This window comes from Bos taurus, chromosome 4 (genome assembly GCF_002263795.3).
Source record: "Bos taurus isolate L1 Dominette 01449 registration number 42190680 breed Hereford chromosome 4, ARS-UCD2.0, whole genome shotgun sequence".
Taxonomy (NCBI): Eukaryota; Metazoa; Chordata; class Mammalia; order Artiodactyla; family Bovidae; genus Bos; species Bos taurus.
In genome coordinates, this window is record NC_037331.1 from 105,943,810 (window position 1) to 105,964,691 (window position 20,882).

General features: G+C 40.4%; 2 protein-coding genes and 1 gene segment (V, D, J or C); all 3 read left to right on the forward strand.

Annotated features, from left to right (window-relative positions):
• Positions 1–20,882, forward strand: part of LOC100300510 (T cell receptor beta constant 1) — a gene marked incomplete in the record, with an annotated part of 535,695 nt that overhangs the window by 371,852 nt on the left and 142,961 nt on the right.
• Positions 1–20,882, forward strand: part of LOC509513 (uncharacterized) — a 283,704-nt gene that overhangs the window by 138,466 nt on the left and 124,356 nt on the right.
• On the forward strand, positions 5,044–6,392 carry LOC132345144 (probable non-functional T cell receptor beta variable 23-1). The segment is given in 2 exon segments: positions 5,044–5,403; positions 5,504–6,392. Coding segments are annotated over 2 exon segments (423 nt in total).

Genomic DNA, 20,882 nt, shown 5'->3' on the forward strand with positions numbered 1-20,882 from the left:
TTGGGGAGCAGGTGAGGTGAACTTATTGGATTCCAGTTTCAGGAGTTTCTCCTGTGGCTGCAAAATGAGGCTTTCTCCTGGGCTTTCACTGCACTTTCTCTCTCTTTCCTTACAGGCTCCATGGACACTGAGGTCACCCAGAGTCCCAGTCATCTGGTCAAAGGAAAAGGCCAGAAAGCAAAGATGGATTGTGTCCCCATAAAAAGACACTCTTACGTTCACTGGTATCACAAGAAGCTGGAAGAAGCATTAGAATTTTTGGTTTACTTTCAGAAGCAAGACATTGTGGAAGATACAGCCATGTTCAAACAGCGATTTTCAGCTGAGTGCCGCCAAAACTCACCCTGCAGCCTGGAAATCAACTCCACCGAGGCAGCGGACTCGGCTCTGTATTTCTGTGCCAGCAGCCAGTCCACAGTGCTGCACATCAGCTCTCCTTAGAACACAAACTCACCGTGGACCCAGCTCAGGAAATCAGTGGTGTTGTAGGAGGGTAGGAACTAACAGAAGCCCACCTTGAAAGAGCATAAAGCAGAAGGAAAAATCTGTAAATGGCCACACAGGATGAGCAGAAGGGGAGGTGGAAAACAGCTGGTGGGAACACAAACCCAAGGGTGGGGCAGGAAGCTGTAAGTGGTCTCAGATTCCCCAGGTTGCAGGGTATCTGGCAAAGGAGACACAGGATGTAACCTTGATGGGTTCCTAACAATCTTTATTAAAATATGCAGTTCTGAGCTTTTCATCTGGCAAAGCTGTACCTTTAAGAATATGGATAATCTTCAAGTCATCTGTCTTCCCCGGGTACCCTAATCACTGGGATCTGCACATTCATGGATCCAGACCCAGAGACTCCTCAGGGTTCATCACCGCTTCTCTCAGCTGTCCCTGCCAGAGAAACTGAGCAAGAAACTCAGCAACTCCCTTCATCCAGATTCCTGCAATCGTGCAACTCTTAAAAGCATCATTGAGGCATATCATACCCACAACAAAATACACCCATTTTAGGCACATACTGATGTATTTTGACAAGTTTTTACACCCATGTAACCAGCATGACAATCAAGACACAAAACGTTTCCCCCTTCCCAAAACATCCCCCATGGCATTTTACTGAGGTTCTTTTAACTTCTCTCACTATTGCTTTGTATATTTTCTTTATCAATCATGTTCTGCACATATTTTGTTGAATTTTTCTTAGTTTTTCCTCAAATTATTTTAAGAGATACATTATGAATACACTTTTTAATACTCATAAGGAATTTATTTAGTAAAATATTTTTTGCCAAGACTTTATATTTTAATACTTTGATTTAGTCTTACATTTCTCAGTTGATGTCTCAACCTCAGTATAGAGGTTTATAGAAAAGGACCTTTGCCAGAAGTTAGTGTATACCGGCAACCAAAACTGAGATCACAAAAATAGCCTCATTTTCTGTGTGCCCAACTGTTAGGACTGCTCTGCTTTAGAGGAAAAGAGACTAAATCAAACATATTGTTAAAGTTAAGAAGAAATATATTTTGCTTATGAAAATAAGCTAGTGAATTAAAAATAATTAAGGAGAATATTTGACAAAGCACATGATTTGCAAAGAAAAATGTGGATGCTGCCTCTCTGCTGGTCAATCTGTGAATACATTTCTTATTTTTCCCATCGGCCAGTTCCACAATTAATATTGTTAAAAGGTCTGTACTACAGATTTACTGCAGTCTCTGTCAAAGTGCCTATGAACAGAACTAAAACAAATAGTTGTAAAATTGGTATGACACCACATGAGACCCCAGATAGTGAAAGCAATCAAGAGGAAAAAGAACAAAGCTAGAGATACTACAGTCTCTGATGTCAGTGAATGCTCAAAGCCATAATAATCAAAACAGAATGGAACGGGTGCAAAAATGGACACAGAACAGGGAGCCCAGAAATAAACCCAGGCTTGTATGGTCAGTTCAACTACGGCAAAGAATGCAGGAATATACAGTTTGGAAACAACTTCCTCCTCAAGAAGCAGGACTAGTGAAACTGGACAACTACATAACAGAATGAAGTTAGGACATTTCCTCACCCCACACACAAATATAAACTCAAAATGGATTAAAGACCAACCTGTAAGGCCAGAAACCATAAAACTCCCAGAAGAAAACCCAGGCAGAACATTCTTTGACATCTATTGTAGCAATGTATCTTTTGATCTGTCTCTACAAAGAAAAGAAACAAAAGCAAAAATAAACAAAGGGGACCTAATCAAGATTAAAACCTTCTCACAGAAAAAAAGAAGAGACAAAAAAAGTTGTCGAAACAAAAATCCAACCTGATGAATGGAAGAAAATGTTTGCAAAAAATAACACCAGTAAAGCATTAATATCCAAAATATCTAAACAGTTCAGGCAATTCAATTTAAAAACCACAAAAGAACCCAGTTACAAATTGGGCATAAGATCTCTCATCTCCTTGCTTGGTTTCTTGCAAACAAACCTCTTCTTGCTCCAAACATGGGCATCTAGTGTTTTGTCTTCCTGTGGGTCAGCCAAGATGAACCTGGTCCAGCAGCATTGGGGATAATGATGCGGATATCCTGGCATGCCAGGAACTCCTTTAATAGTAAGATCTAATGTTACACTTTGTAACCCCCATAGCATCTACCACATATCCAATATCTGTATGTCTACATCAAACATAGCTGATGAATAAGTAAATGAATGTGACCACAATTTCTAGTCAAGACTGTGCTGAATTTCAAACCAGCAGAACAAGAGAAAAGAGTGTGAATAAGAAAAGGAGGAAAAAAAGTGATTAAGGACAGATGGCAAATTTAGAAGAACCAAAGGAATCTAGAGAAGTATTGCATTATTAACAACAATAAATTTAATAAGTACTGAATTTAACATGAATATAAAAAGTCAGTTTATTTCTATATTCCAGCAACAAACAGTTAAAAATATCTTTAGGGAGAGACCATTTACAAATTTTAAAATAACATAAAATACATAAAAACAAATTGATTAGGTAAATGAGACTTTAATACAGAAAAATATTAAATCTTAAAGGAAAACATTTTAAAAATCTGAAATAAGTGAAGATTTATACCATGATCATGAAAAACATTAAACCCGTAGTGTTTCTGCACTATTATCTATGAATTCAATGCAGCACAAAACAAAATCACAATAGGTATTTTCATGAAATTTGATGAAAGTAAACTGAAATTTATGTGGAATAAAGAGAATAGGGAAGATAATACTGAACAAGTAGAAAACAAGGTGGTTCCTCTTTGAATCACCAAACCATTTCCTAATTTAGGACAATGAAAAAGGCATAAGAATTTACAAATGGAAAATCATTTATTTGAAAGGGCAGCATGCTTATATAGGCATATTATATATGATAGAGCCATCACTGCATGTACGAAGAGGAATAAGGCACTATACAAAATGTTCTTCTGGGACAAGTTGTTATAAAAGATTTTAAAAATTTAAATTCCATACATTATAAAAGAATTAAATGCTTCAGTGCAACATTCAAAATGTCAGCTGTTTGATAAATAACTTGTGAATTTGTCTTTATGACCTTGGAGTATGAAAGCGTTGCTTATAAAAAATTAAATGTGTACACTCCACAACAAGAATGTAGACCCAACTAAATTAGAAGTATCAATAAAAAACACTGCAGCACTCTCCTGGGGTCCATTGGCTAAGACTCGGTGTTCTCAGTGCAGGGGGCCCAGATTCCATCCCTGGCCAGGGAACTAGACCCCCCAGGCTCCAACAGTGAGCCTGTGTGCCACAGCCAAGACCCTGAGCAGCCAAAGAGATACATAAACATAGTTCTTAAAAATTACAAAGAGTGAAACACAAGCCACAAAATCAAAAGGTATTAGTAACAAATGTAACTGACAAAATCTGGTAACCAGAATATGTAAGGAACTGTTACAAATAAGTAATAGCTGCTGCTGCTGCTGCTGCTAAGTGGCTTCAGTTGTGTCCGACTCTGTGTGACCCCATAGACGGCAGCCCACCAGGCTCCCCCGTCCCTGGGATTCTCCAGGCAGGAACACTGGAGTGGGGTGCCATTTCCTTCTCCAATGCATGAAAGTGAAAAGTGAAAGTGAAGTCGCTCAGTCGTGTCCGACTTCGCGACCCCATGGACTGCAGCCTACAGAAAACACTAGTGGCCTATAAACATAAAAAAATATATTCAACCTCCTTAACAATCATGAAAGTGCAAACTAAGACTACAGTCAGATACCATTTTATCCTAATGGACTGGCAAAAGAATTCTGCCAATTGAGTTCTAGATGTGTAACACTAGAAAACACAATAAAATGTTCTTGAGATTATTTGACTTAATTAACTTGGAAAGCATTTTGTCTCAGTATGTAAAGTTAACGTGGTGACCCTAAGGCTCAATTTTTATATTCCCAGGTATAGAGAAATATTACAACTTGGTTTATAAAGAAAGGTATGAGAATGTAGTCCCGTTTGTACTAGTACCAAAATCTAGAGGAAAAAACTACTGTGAATAAATTCGAGAATGGATAATAAATTCTGATAAACTAATAAATGGAATTCTACTTATTAATGAAATTGAATTAACTAAAATTATGTGCAAAACATGAATTATTGGCACAGACACACTATTGAATAAAAAAGGAACATTACTGGAACAAAATATAAACAGAATGAACCCCTTAGATAATTTTTGAAAACGTAAAACACTGATGAATAAATACAGATTCTTACATAAATCTAAAAGTGGTGATAGAAAGGGAGTAAAAATTTGAACTTCGGGATTATGGTTACCTAGACCTGGTAGAAAAGAATAATAGAATCTAGAAAAACAACAAGGACAAAATTCTCTGGGAAAATCTACCTTCCAAACTGATTGCTTCAGGCAAGATCATTCATTTTATTATTTGACTAGATCTATTGCAAATACATCTTTTGTATAGTTCAAAATTTGGCTTGCTAACATAAAGTAGCTGCTATCCCACTTTATAAGTGCAGCAGAAGTTATGATTGACATACCGCAAATTATATGGCTCATTGTCTGAGAGGGAAGGGAGGAGGAGAGAGGGCAAATGGACACATTTAAAAAGCAAATAAATTATTCATGAGAAATGACTTTATATTTAAAGAAGTGATGGAAGAGCAGAATCAGGAAACAGAAAGTCAAAGCAGGTTGGAATGCATACTGATTATTTCACAGCTTTCCTTGTCCTGTCAGTCTATGAAATATTATAGTCTCAGGTACCCGGGAACTGTGAGGACCACAGGAAGTGACCACGTCACAAGGAGGTGCTGAAAGGGGATGAGACGCCTGACAGGAAACGCCGCTGCCCTGCTTTCTCCTGGAGTCAGCCATGAGCCTCAGCCTCCTGTGCTGGGTGGCTCTTTTTCTCTGGGGAGCAGGTGAGGCAAATGTATTGGATTTAAGTCTCAGGACTTTCTCCTATGGCTGCCAAATCAGGCTCCCTCTAGGGCTTTTTGTGAACTTTCTCTTTCCTTACAGGCTCCATGGACACTGAGGTCACCCAGAGTCCAGGTCATCTGGTCAAAGGAAAAGACCAGAAAGCAAAGATGGATTGTGTCCCCATAAAAGGACATGTTCATGTATACTGGTATCACAAGAAGCCAGAAGGAGCATTTGAGTTTTTGGTTTATTTGTGGAATGGAAAAGTTACAGAAGATACAGCCATGTTCAAACAGCGATTTTCAGCTGAGTGCCCCCAAAACTCACCCTGCAGCCTGGAAATCAACTCCACTGAGGCAGCGGACTCGGCTCTGTATTTCTGTGCCAGCAGCCAATCCACAGTGCTGCACGTCAGCTCTTGTTCGAACACAAACTCACTGTGGACCCAGCTCAGGAAATCAGTGGTGTCGTAGGAGGGTAAGAATTAACAGAAACCCACCTTGAAAGAGCATAAAGCAGAAGGAAAAACCTGTAAATGGCCACACAGGATGAGCAGAAGGGGAGGTGGGAAACAGCTGGTGGGAACACAAACCCAAGGAAGAGGAAGGAAGCTGTGAGGGGTCTCAGATTCCCCAGTTTGCAGAGTATCTGGCAAAGGGGACACAGGATGTGACCTTAATGGGTTTCTAAGCATCTTTATTAAAATATGCAGTTCTGTGCTTTTCATCTGGCAAAGCTGTGGCTTCAGACATAGGGATAATCAGCAGGTCACCTGTCTTCCTTGGGGACCCTGATCACCTGGCTCAGCACATTCATCGCTCCAGACCCAGAGACTCCTCAGGGTTCATGGCTGCTTCTCATCTGTCCCTGACAGAGCAACTGAGCAGAAAAATCAGCATCTCCCTTCAACCAGATTCCTGCAATCATGCAACTTTTAAAAGCAACTTGAGGCATAACATACCAAAACAAAATGCGCCAATTTAGGTCTGTATTTCAGTACATTGTGACAAGTTTTTAACCCATGCAACCAGCATGAGAATCAAGACACAGACTACTTCCCCCTCCCCCAAATCCCTCCATGCTATTTTACTAAGGTCTTTTTAACTTCTTTTACCATTGCTTGTATATTTTTTATTGACTTTGTCCAGCACATATTTTGTTGAATTTTTTTTTACTTTTCTCTAAAATTTTTAAGACACGTATTACGAATTTACTTTTTAATACTCACATGGAATTTATTTATTCAAATATTTCTTATAAGACTTTGCATTATCACACTTTGATTTAGTCTTTACTTTTCTCAATTGATGTCTCAAACCTAATATATTATAGAAAAACACCCTCTCCAGATATTAGTTTTCAGCAGCAACCATACTTGAGATCATGAGATCAGCCTCATTTTCTGTGTGCCTGTTAGTATTGTTCTGCTTTAAAGTAAAAGAAACTAATTCAACCATACTGGAAGAGTTAAGAAGAGATATATTTTGCTTATGAAAATAAACCAGTGAGTTAACTATATTTAAGGAGTTATTTGACTGCAAAGCACCTGACTTGCAAAGAAGAATTTCAGTTGCTGCATCTCCGCTGGTCAAGTCTGTAAATTCATTTCTTGCTCCTCTCATGGGCCATTTCTAAAATTAATATTGCTAAAAGGTCTGTACTACAGATTTAATGCAGTCCCTATCGAAATGCCTACAACAATTTTCACAGAACTAGAACAAATAGTTCTAAAATTTATGTGAAAGACACAGAAGATCCCAGATAGTAAAGAGCATTCAAGAGAATAAAAAAATGCCCACAAAGCTAAAGGTGTCATACTCTCTGACTTCAGTCAATATTATTAATACAGAGCTATAATAATCAAAACAGAATGGTGATGCCACAAAAATGGACATACAATCGAGAGTCTAGAAACAAACCCACGAAAACACGGTCAGTGAAACTATGACAAAGAATGCAAGAATATACAGTTTAGAAAAAATTGTCTTCAATAAGTAGTACTGGTAAAACTGGACAGCTCCATAACAGAGTGAAATTAGAACATTTTCACACCCCACACACTTATATAAACTCAAATGGATTAAAGACTGATGTGCAGGCAAGGAACACCAAAACTAGAAGAAAACACAGTCAGAGCACTCTTGACATCTATTGTAGCAACACATATTCAGATCTGTCTCACTGGGGAAGGAAAACAAAATAAAAAATAAACAAATGCAGTTGAATTAACCTTAAAATCTTCTTACAGCAAAAACAAACAAACAAAAGAGAACCACTGACGAAAGAAAAAGATAACGTGCTGAATGGAAGAAAATATATGCAAACAAAATAATCAGTAAACCATTAATATTCAAAATATATAAAGAGTCAGGCAACTCAATATGAAAAACACAAACAACACAGTTTTAAAATTGGGCAGAAGATCTTTCATCTCTTTGCCTGATTGCTTTGCAAATAAACCCCTTCCCTGACGCAAACGGGCTTCCCTTGTGGCTCAGCTGGTAAAGAATCTGCCTGCAATGCAGGAGACCCCAGTTCAATTCCTGGGTAGGGAAGATCTGCTGGAGAAGGCATAGGCTACCCACTCAAGTCTTCTTGGGCTTCCCTGGTGGCTCAGCTGGTAAAGAATTCACCTACAATGTGGGAGGCCTGGGTTTGATCCCTGGTTTGGGAAGATCCTCTAGAGAAGGGAACGACCCACTCCAGTATTCTGGCCTGGAGAATTCCACAAACTGTATAGTCCATGGGGTCGAAAGAGTTGGACATGACTGAGCGACTTTCACTCTCACTTTCTGCAGCAAACCTGGGTATCTAGTGTCTTGGCTTCATGTGGGTCAGCCAAGATGAACCTGGGCCAATACCAGTCGGAAGAGTGATGTGCTTCCCTGGTGGCACTAGTGGTCAAGAACCTGCCTGCCAATGCAGGAGATGTAAGAGACATTCGTCTGATCTCTGGGTAGGGAAGATCCCCTGGAGGAGGGCAAGGCAACCCACTCTGGTATTCTTGTCTCGAGAATTCCATGGGCAGAGGAGCCTGGCAGACTACAGTCCATGGGTGGCAAAGAGTCAGACACAACCGATGATCATTTTCGCTTTCACTTGGCATGTGGATAACTCCTTTAATAGCAGGATGTAATCTCATACCTTGTAACCCTCATAGCATCTACCACATATTTAGTACCTATAGTTCTCTGAGTCAAATATAACTGATAAATAAGTAAATGAATGGCACTAGCATTTCTAGTGAAGATTTTGCCAAATTCCAGCCAGTAGAACAAGAAAAAAGGCTGAGAATGAGAAAAGGAGGGGAAGAAAAGTTTTAAAACACAGATGGCAAGTTTAGAAGAAGAACCAAAGGAATCTAAAGATGCAATGCATTCTTATTAATAACAGATTTAATAAGCTTATTGAATTTAACATAAATATAAAAACTTTATTCCATATGTTATCAACAGTTAAAATATTTTTTAAAGAGAAATGATTTAAAAATTCTAATGTAACATATAAAATAGATAAAAATAAATCGATTAAATAAATGAGACTGTAATGCAGAAAGGGATTAAATTTTAGAGGAAAACATTAAAAAAATCTGAAATAAGTGAAAATGTACACCATGATCATGAATCAGTAAAACCGATGGTAAGAGTGTTCCTAATTCTGCACTACCAACTGTTTGTTCAGGGCTGATCAAAATCACGAAAGATATTTTCATGAAATCTGATGAAAGTCATCTGAAATTTAAGTGGTCAACACAGAAAAGAGAATGGAATGTTGAACAGGGACAAAGTAAGGTGATTTCTCCTTGAACTATCAAATCATTTCTTAATTTAGGATAATGAAAAAGGCATAAATAAACAGACAAATGAAAATCATGGATTTAAAAGGGGAACAACGTTAAGCTGGATCATAGAAAAAGCAAGAGAGTTCCAGAAAAACATCTATTTCTGCTTTATTGACTATGCCAAAGCCTTTGACTGTGTGGATCTCAATAAACTGTGGAAAATTGTGAAAGAGATGGGCATACCAGACCACCGGACCTGCCTCTTGAGAAACCTGTATGCAGATCAGGAAGCAACAGTTAGAACTGGACATGGAACAACAGACTGGTTCCAAATAGGAAAAGGAGTACGTCAAGGCTGTATATTGTCACCCTGCTTATTTAATTTCTATGCAGAGTACACCATGAGAAATGCTGGGCTGCAAGAAGCACAAACTGGAGTCAAGATTGCTGGGAGAAATATCAATAACCTCAGATATGCAGATGACATCACCATTATGGCAGAAACTGAAGAGGAACTAAAAAGCCTCTTGATTAAAGTGAAAGAGGAGCGTGAAAAAGTTGGCTTAAAGCTTAACATTCTGAAAACGAAGATCATGGCATCTGGTCCCATCACTTCATGGGAAATAGATGGGGAAACTGTGGAAACAGTGTCGGACTTTATTTTTCTGGGCTCCAAAATCACTGCAGATGGTGATTGCAGGCATGAAATTAAAAGACACTTACTCCTTGGAAGGAAAGTTATGATGAACCTAGACAGCATTTTAAAAAGCAGAGATATTAGTTTGCCAACAAAAGTCCGTCTAGTCAAGGCTATGGCTTTTCCAGTGGTCATGTATGGATGTGAGAGTTGGACTATAAAGAAAGCTGGGCTCTGAAGAATTGATGCTTTTGAACTGTGGTGTTGGAGAAGACTCTTGAGAGTCCCTTGGACTGCAAGGAGATCCAACCAGTCCATCCTAAAGGAGATCAGTCCTGGGTGTTCATTGGAAGGATTGATGCTAAAGCTGAAACTCCAATACTCTGGCCACCTGATGTGAAGAGCTGACTCATTGGAAAAGACCCTGATGCTGGGAAAGATTGAGGGCAGGAGGAGAAGGGGACGACAGAGAATGAGGTGGTTGGATGGCATCACCGACTTGATGGATATGGGTTTGGGTGAACTCTGGGAGTTGGTGATGGAAAGGGAGGCCTGGTGTGCTGCGATTCATGGGGTTGCAAAGAGTTGGACATGACTGAATGACTGAACTGAACTGAACTGGTGTTTAAGTAGGCATTTTATATATGATAGAGCCCTCACTGGAGGTTTGCAGGGGAATAATGCTATGTTCTTCTGGGACAAGCTGTTATCCAAAGAAATAAGGATGGATTTAAATTCATTTCCACAGCCTAAGCAAAAATAATCATTATTAAAGTATCAAATGCATACACACAACTGTAAAATGTTAGCTGTCTGGTAAATAACTGGTAAGTATATCTTTATGATCTTGGGGTACAAGAACATAATTATAAAGAATTAAATGTATACCCTCCCCAGAGAGAATGTAGACTCAACTAAATTAGGAATTCCAACTTAAAAAAAAAAGGCATTACAAAGAGTGAAAGACAAGCCACTGATTGAACAGATATTAGCAGCACGTGTAACTGACAAAGTTTGCTATCAGGAATATGTAAGGAATTGTTACAAATAAGTAATAGCTGAACATTCAAAAAGAAATATGGTCAAATGGCAGTGTGCTAAAAACACTAGTGGCCTATAAACAGAAAAAAATATATTCAATCAAAAAGTAAGAGAATTGTAGAAAAAGGTCTACTTCTGCTTCACTGACTATGCTAAAGCCTTTCACTGTGTGGATCACAACAAACTGTGGAAAATTCTGAAAGAAATGGGAATCAGACCACCTGATCTGCCTCCTAAGAAACCTGTATGTGTGTCAAGAAGCAACAGTTAGAACTGGACATGGAACAAAAGACTGGTTGAAAACTGGGAAAGGAGTACATCAAGGCCGTAGATTGTCACCCTGTTTATTTAACTTATATTTAGAGTACATCATGTGAAATGCTGGGCTGGATGAAGCACAAGCTGAAGTCAAAATTTCTGGGAGAAATATCAATAACCTCAGATATGTGGATGATACCACCCTTATAGCAGAAAGCGAAGAGGAGCTAAAGAGCCTCTTGATGAAAATGAAAGAGGAGAGTGAAAACGTTGGCTTAAAACTCAACATTCCAAAAACTAAGATCATGGCATCGGTCCCATCACTTCCTGGCAGATAGATGGGGAAACAATGGAAACAGTGACAGACCTTATTTTCTGGGCTCCAAAATCAGAGCAGATAGTGAATGCAGCCATGAAATTAAAAGAATCTTACTTCTTGGAAGAAAAGGAATGACCAACCTAGACAGCATATTAAAAAGCAGAGATGTTTACTTTGCCAACAAAGCTCTGTCTAGTCAAAGCTATGGTTTTTCCAGTAGTCATGTATGGTTGTGAGAGTTGGACCATAAAGAAAGCTGAGCACCAAAGAATTGATGCTTTTGAACTGTGGTGTTGGGGAAGACTCTTGAGAGTCCCTTGGATTGCAAGGAAATCAAACCGGTCAATCATAAAGGAAATCAGTCCTGAATATTCATTGGAAAGACTGATGTTGAAGCTGAAGCTCCAACACTTTGGCCACCTGATATGACACCCTGACTCACTGGAAAAGACCCTAATGCTGGGAAAGATTGAAGGCAGGAGGAGAAGGGGATGACAGAGGATGGGATAGTTGGATGGCATCACCAGCTTAATGGACATGAGTTTGAGCAAGCTCCAGGAGTTGGTGATGGACAAGGAAGTCTGGTATGCTGCAGTCCATGGGGTCACAAAGAGTCAGACATGACTGAGTGACTGAACTGATCTAAACTGAAAAATCATAAAAATGCTAACTAAAACTAGAGTGATATATCATTTTATCCTAATAGACTGGCAAAGTTAAAAGAACATAAGTGACAGGACTTCCATGGCATCTAGTGGTTAAGATTCTGGGCTTCCCTTTGGGGGAGGGGGTGGGGCTGGTTCTACTCCTGTCTAGGGTACTAATAAACCGCATGCCACTGGGCACAGCCAGAAATTTAAAAAATTAGAAAAAAATAGTACCAATTGAATTTTAGATGTGCAACCCTAGAAAACACACAACAGTTGTTGGGATTATTTATCTCGCTTAATTTGGAGCTTCCCTGGGGCTACCCTCATGGCTCAGATGGTAAAGCATCTGCCTGCAATGCTGGAGACCAGGGTTCAATGCCTGGGTTGGGAAGATCCCCTGGAGAAGGAAATGGCAGCCCACTCCAGTATTCTTGCCTGGAAAATTTCATGGACGGAGGAGCTTGGCGGGTTACAGTCCATGGGGTTACAAAGAATTAGACACAACTGAGCAACTTCATTTTAATTTGGAAAGCATTTTGTCTTAGAATGTAAAGTTGACATGGTGACCCTAAGGCTCAATTTTTATATTCCCAGGTATAGAGAAATATTATACCTTGGTACGTAAAGAAAGGTATAAGAATGAAGTCCTGTTTGGACTAGCACCAAAATCTAGAGGAGAAAACTAGTGGACATGAACTCAGAATGGATAATAAATTCTGACTATTAATAATAAATGGAACCTTATGTATTAGTGATGGCTCATCAGGTAAAGAATCTGTCTGCTTTGCAGGAGACACAGGAGATGCAGGTTGGATCCCCAGGTCGAGAAGACCCCCTGGAGGAGGACATGGCAACCCATTCCAGGATTCTTGCCTGAAAAATGCCAGGGACAGAGGAACCTGGTGGGCTACAGTCCGTGGAGTCACAAAGACTCAGACACGACTGAGGGAATGAGCAGGCATGCACATATTAGCAAAAGTGAATTATATGAAATTATCTGCAAAAACAGAAATTATTATCACAGACATAAAACTGAATAAAACTATGACACAGAAAAAGTATAAACAGAATAAATCCCTTAGATAAATTTCAAAGACATAAAACACTGATTAAAATATAATTTACAGATTCTTGCTTCTGCTGCTAAGTCGCTTCAGTTGTGTCCAACTCTGTGCGACCCCATAGACAGCAGCCCACCAGGCTCCCTCGTCACTGGGATTCTCCAGGCAAGAACACTGGAGTGGGTTGCCATTTCTTTCTCCAATGCATGAAAGTGAAAAATGAAAGTGAAGTCATTCAGTCGTGTTCGACTCTTAGCGACCCCATGGACTGACTGCAGCCTACCAGACTCCTCAAACTGATAATGGAAGGAAAATGAGTAAAAACTTAAACTTTAGGATTATGTTTTCCTACACCCAATAGAGAAAGAATTATTTTTCCAGAAAAAATTTGGAAAAATTTTCCAGAAAAAATTTTTTTCCAGAAAAAAAATTTCCGGAAAAAATCTGGAAAAATAACACAGGGACTTAAAAATTCTCAGAGAAGATCTGTCTCCTAAGCTAAGAGTTTCAGGCTAGATGACTCATTTTATTATTTCTCTAGATGCATTATATATCCATCACAAATATTTCTTTTGTTTAGTTTAAAATTTGGCTTGTTAGTATAAGGTGGCTGCTGTATTCATTTGTGAGCGCAGTAGTTAATACTGACCAACAGCAAGTTGTGGGTTTCATTGTCTGAAGGGAAGGGAGGAGGGGAGGAGGCAAACTGACAAGATGAAAAGCAAGTAAGTTACTGATGTGCAACTGATTTTCATTTTTAAAGAAATGATGAAAGAGCAGAATCAGGAAAAAGACAATTGAAGCCGTCTGAAATCCACACCAGTTGTTTCACCAGCTTTCCCTGTACTCCCAGTCTATGAAAAGCTAGCCTCTCACGTACGTGGGGACTGTGACGACCACAGGAAGCAACCATGTCACAAGGAGGTGCTGAGGGGGAGGAGGCCCTGAGAGGAAAAGCCACTGCACTGCTTTCTCCCTGAGCCAGCCATGTGCCTTGGCCTCCTGTGCTGTATGGCTCTTTTATTCTGGGGAGCAGGTAAGGTGAATTAACTGGATTCTAGATTCAGGACTTTCTCCCGAGGCTGCAACATCAGGTTCCTTCAAGGGCTTTTTCTTCACTTTCTCTCTCTTTTCTCACAGGCTTCATGGACACTGAGGTCACCCAGAATCCCAGTCATCTGCTCAAAGGAAAAGACCAGAGAGCCAAAATGGATTGTGTCCCCAAAAAAGGACACTCTTATGTTTACTGGTATCGCAGGAAGCTGGAAGAAGCATTAGAGTTTTTGGTTTACTTACAGGATGAAAAAATTATAGAAGATACAGCCATGTTCAAACAGCGATTTTCAGTTGAGTGCCCCCAAAACTCACCCTGTGGCCTGGAAATCAACTCCACCGAGGCAGCGGACTCGGCTCTGTATTTCTGTGCCAGCAGCCAGTCCACAGTGCTGCACGTCAGCTCTTCTTATAGCACAAACTCACCGTGGACCCAGCTCAGGAGATCAGTGGTGTCATAGGAGGGTAGGAACTAACAGAAACCCACCTTGAGAGACCATAAAGCAGATGGAAAAATCTGTAAATGGTAACACAGGATGAGCAGAAGGGGAGGTGGAAAATAACTGGTGGGAATACAAATCCAAGAATGGGACAGGAAGCTGTAAGGGGTCTCAGATTCCCCAGTTGGCAGGGTATCTGGCAAAGGAGACACAGGATATGACTTTGATGGGTTCCTAAGAATCTTTATTAAAATATGCAGTTCTGAGCTTTTCATCTGGCAAAGCTGTATCTTCAGGAATAAGGATAATCGGCAAGTCATCTGTCTTCCCTGGGCACCCTGATCACCTGGCTCAGCACATTCATTGATCCAAACAGAACTGAGTGTCTAGAAATAAACCCACACAAGTATGGTCAAATTAAGCTGGTTTTAGAAAAGGCAGAGGAACCAGAGATCAAATTGCCAACAACCGCTGGATCATCAAAAAAGCAAGAGAGTGCCAGAAAAACATCAATTTCTGCTTTATCAACTGTGCCAAAGCCTTTGACTGCATGGATCACAATAAACTGTGGAAAATTCTGAAAAAGATGGGAATACCAGACCACTTGTCCTGCCTCTTGAGAAACCTATATGCAGGTCAGGAAGCAGCAGTTAGAACTGGACATGGAACAACAGACTTGTTCCAAATGAGAAAAGGAGTACGTCAAGGCTGTATATTGTCACCCTGCTTATTTAACTTCTATGCAGAGTACATCATGAGAAACGCTGGGCTGGAAGAAGCACAAGCTGAAATCAAGATTGCCGGGAGAAATATCAATAACCTCAGATATGCAGATGACATCACCATTATGGCAGAAAGTGAAGAGGAACTAAAAAGCCTCTTGATGAAAGTGAAAATGGAGAGTGAAAATGTTGGCTTAAAGCTCAACATTCAGAAAACGAAGATCATGGCATCTGGTCCCATCACTTCATGGGAAATAGATGGGGAAACAGTGTCAGACTTTATATGTTGGGGCTCCAAAATCACTGCAGATGGTGATTGCAGCCATGAAATTAAAAGACGCTTACTCCTTGGAAGGAAAGTTATGACCAACCTAGACAGCATATTCAAAAGCAGAGATATTACTTTGCCAACAACCTAGATAACATATCCAAAAGCAGAGACGTTACTTTGCCAACAAAGGTCTGTCTAGTCAAGGCTATGGTTTTTCCAGTGGTCATGTATGGAGGTGAGAATTGGGCTATAAAGAAAACTGAGCAGTGAAGAATTGATGCTTTTGAACTGTGGTGTTGGAGAAGACTCTTGAGAGTTCCTTGAACTGCAAGGAGATCCAACCAGTCTATTCCAAAGGAGATCAGTCCTGGGTGTTCATTGGAAGGACTGATGCTAAAGCTGAAACTCCAATACTTTGGCCACCTCATGTGAAGAGTTGACTCATTGGAAAAGACCCTGATGCTGGCAGGGATTGCGGGCAGGAGGAGAAGGGGACGACAGAGGATGAGATGGCTGGATGGCATCACTGACTCGATGGACCTGAGTTTGAGTGAACTCTGGGAGTTGGTGATGGCCAGGGAGGCCTGGCGTGCTGTGATTCATGGGGTCGCAAAGAGTCAGACACGACTGAGTGACTGAACTGAACTGAAACTATGATAAGGAATGCAGGAATAAACAGTTTGGAAATAGACATTCTCTTCAATAAGCAGTGCTGGTTAAACTAGACAACTACGTAAAAAAATGAGATTGGAGCATTTCCTCATACCATACACAAAGTCAAACACAAAATGGATTAAAGCTAGACATGTAATGCCAGAAACCATAAAACTCCTGGACAAAACACAGAACACTCTCGGCCATCAGTCGTAGCAATATATGTTTTGATCTGTCTCCTCAGGAAAAGGAAACAAAAGCAAGAACCTGGTGGGCTACAGTCCGTGAGGTTACAAAGAGTCAGATGCGACTGAGGGAATGAGCAGGGACGCACATACTAGCAAAAGTGAATTATATGAAATTATCTGCAAAAACAATAATAATAAAGTATTATCATTTAAATTATTATATGAAATAATAAATTATTATCACAGACATAAGGCTGAGTAAAAAAATGACACGGAAAAAAGTATAAACAGAATAAACCCTTAGATAAATGTCAAAGACCTAAAATACTGATTCGTATGTAACTTACAGATTCTTACACAAATCTAAAACTGGAAATGGAATGAAAGTGAGTAAACACTGATACTTTGGGATTATGTTTTCCCAGACCTGGTAGAAAAAGAATGATAAAATCTGGAAAAATAACACAGGGACTTAAAAATTCTCAGAGAAAATCTGTCTCCTAAGCTAACAGTTTCAGGCTAGATGACTCATTTTATTATTTCTCTAGATGCTTTATATATCCATCACAAATACTTCTGTATTGTCCAAAATTTGGCTTGTTAATATAAAATAGCTACTCTGTTAATTTGCAAGTGCAGTGGAAGCTGTGACGACATACAGCAAGTTGTGTATTTCATTACCTGAGAGGGAAGGGAGGAGGGGAGGAGACAAATAGACAGGATAAAAAGCAAAGAAGTTATTGATGTGTAATTGATTTTTGTTTTATAAAGAAATGATGAAAGAGCCGAATCAGGAAAAAAGACAATTGAAAGTCTGGAATCCATGCTAGTTGTTTCACCAGCTTCCTGCCCTCCCAGTTAGACTCGCAAGTACGTGGGGACTGTGATGACCACAGGAAGAGAGCACGTCACAAGGAGGCGCTGCAGGGGGAGGAGGAGCCTGAGAGGAGACGCCTCTGCTCTGCTTTCTCCTTGAGCCAGCCATGTGCCTTGGTCTCCTGTGCTGTGTGGCTCTTTTTATCTGGGGAGCAGGTGAGGTGAATTTCTTGGATTCTAGATTCAGGACTTTCTCCTGATGGCTGCAAAATCAGGCTCCTTCAAGGGCTTTTTGTGAACTTTCTGTCTCTTTCCTTACAGGCTCCATGGACAATGAGGTCACTCAGAGTCCAAGTCATCTGGTCAAAGGAAAAGGCCAGAAAGCAAAGATGGATTGTGTCCCCATAAAAGGACATATTAATGTTTACTGGTATCGCAGGAAGCTGGAAGAAGCATTTGAGTTCTTGGTTTACTTTCAGGAGCAAGACATTGTGGAAGGCACAGAAGTGTTCAAAGAGCGATGTTCAGCTGAGTGCCCCCAAAACTCACCCTGCAGCCTGGAAATCAACTCCACCGAGGCAGTGGACTCGGCTCTGTACTTCTGTGCCAGCAGCCAGTCCACAGTGCTGCGCGTCAGCTCTTCTTAGAGCACAAACTCACCGTGGACCCAGCTCAGGAAATCAGTGGTGTCGTAGGAGGGCAGGAACTAATGGATACCCACCTTGAAAGAGCATAAACCAGAAGGAAAAACCTGCAAATGGCCACACAGGATGAGCAGAAGGGGAGGTGGAAAACAGCTGGTGGGAACACAAACCCAAGGGTGGGGCAGGAAGCTGTAAGGGGTCTCAGATTCCCCAGGTTGCAGGGTATCTGGCAAAGGAGACACAGGATGTGACCTTGCTGGGTTCCTAACAATCTTTATTAAGACATGTAATTTTGAGCTTTTCACTTGGAAAAACTGTGCCTTCAGAAATAAGGATAAGCAACAGAAGCACCCTGATCACCTTGCTCAGCACATTAATTGATCCAAACTCAGGGACTCCTTACGGGTTCATGGCTGCTTCTCTCAGCTGTCCCTGCCAGAGGAGCTGAGCAAGAAACTCAGCAACTCCCTAGGTCCTGAATACTACAATTACACAAGCTTTAAACACAACAACTCTGCAATAAAATGCACCCAATTTCAGTATATGTTTCAATACTTTTTACGAGATTTTGCACCTGTATAGATAGGTGGCTGGAGAAAGCAATGACACCCCACTCCAATACTCTTGCCTGGAAAATCCCACGGAAGGAGGAGCCTGGTAGGCTGCAGCCCATGGGGTTGCTAGGAGTCGGAAACGACTGAGCAACTTCACTTTCACTTTTCACTTTCATGCACTGGAGAATGAAATGGCAATCCACTCCAGTGTTCTTTCCTGGAGAATCCCAGGGATGGGGCAGCCTGGTGAGCTGCCGTCTATGGGGTCGCACAGAGTCGGACACGACTGAAGGGACTTATCAGCATACATAGCTGGCATGACAATCAAGACACAGAATACTTCTCCCTCCCCTAAAAGTCCCTCCTTGATATTTTACTGAGGTCTTTTTAAATTCTTTAAGCTTGGCTTCTTATTTTTTAATCATAAGATCATAGCATCGAATCCCATCATTTCATGGCAAATAGATGAGGAAAAATTGGAAACAATGAAAGACTTTATTTTCTTGGACTCCCAAATCACTGCAGATGGTGACTGAAGGCATGACATTAAAAGACGCTTGCTCCTTGGAAGAAAAAGTATGACATACCTAGACAGTGTATTAAAAAGCAGAGATATCACTTTGCTGACAAAGGTCCATATTGTTCAACTATGGTTTTTCAGTATTCATGTACAGTTGTGAGTGGAACCACAAAGAAGTCTGAGAGCCAAAGAATTGATGCTTTTTACATGTGGTGCTGGAGAAAACTCTTGAGAGTCCTTTGGACAGCAAGGAAATCAAACCCATCAATCCTAAATGAAATCAACTCTGAATATTCATTGGAAGGACTAATACTGAAGCTGAAGCTCCAAGAGTTTGGTCATTTGATGTGAAAAGCCGACTCATTAGAAAAGACTCCAACGCTGAGAAAGATTGAAGGCAGCAGGAGAAGGGGATAACAGAGGATGAGATGGTTGGATGGCATCACGGACTCAGTGGGCATGAGTTTGAGTAAACTCCAGGAGTTGGTGATGGACAGGGAGGCCTGGCAAGCTGCAGTCTATAGGGTCACAAAGAGTAGACACAACTGAGCAACTGAACAATAAAATCCCCTGCATATATTTTGTTAAAGTTTCCCAAAGATTTTCCGATGTGAGAATCATTTTATGAAAGTACATTTAGATACTCATAAGAAATTTATTTATTAAAGTATTTTCTGCCAAGATTTCTCATTAGGGCTATTCAATGTAGTATTTACCTTTCTCAACTGATGTCTCAATCTAAGCGTCAATCAACAGATGAAGGGATCCATCATATATATAATATATATGTATGTCCTTTACATATATATTTATACATATAACGGAATACTGCTTAGACCTTAAAAGAAATAAAATGCTGCCATTTACTGGTTGCTAATGTCTTTGGAGAAGGGGGGCATGGGGAGTTGTTAAATTGAAATTTCATGAGGACGAGATGGTTGGATGGCATCACTGACTTAATGGACATGAGTTTGGGTAAACTCCGGGAGTTGGTGATGGACAGGGAGGCCTGGCACGCTATGATTCATAGGCTCGCAAACAGTTGGACACGACTGAGCGACTGAACTGAACTGAACTGATGCTAACTCATTAAACTGTGTACATTAAATATGTGCAGTTTTGGTTCATAAATGATAGCTCAATGAAGCTGTTAAAAATAATTAGAAAGTAAGTAAATCTAGGGCTTCCCTGATAGGTCAGTTGGTAAATACTCCCCTTCAATGCAGGAAACCCCGGCTGGATTTCCTGAGTCGGGAAGATCCGCTGGAGAAGGGATAGGCTACCCACTCCAGTATTCTTGGACTACCCTTGTGGCTCAGCTGGTAAAGAATCTGCCTGCAATGTGGGAGACCTGGGATCAAACTCTGGGTTGGGAGGAAGCTGTTAAAAATAAATAAAAATATTCTTTTTAATGGCTGAGTAATACTCCATTGTGTATATGTACCACAGCTTCCTTATCCATTCATCTGCTGATGGACATCTAGGTTGCTTCCGTGTCCTGGCTATTATAAACAGTGCTGTGATGAACATTGGGGTACACGTGTCTCTTTCCCTTCTGGTTTCCTCAGTGTGTATGCCCAGCAGTGGGATTGCTGGATCATAAGGCAGCTCTATTTCCAGTTTTTTAAGGAATCTCCACACTGTTCTCCATAGTGGCTGTACTAGTTTGCATTCCCACCAACAGTGTAAGAGGGTTCCCTTTCCTCCACACCCTCTCCAACATTTATTATTTGTAGACTTTTGGATTGCAGGCATTCTGACTGGTGTGAAATGGTACCTCATAGTGGTCTTGATTTGCATTTCTCTGATAATGAGTGATGTTGAGCATCTTTTCATGTGTTTGTTAGCCATCTGTATGTCTTCTTTGGA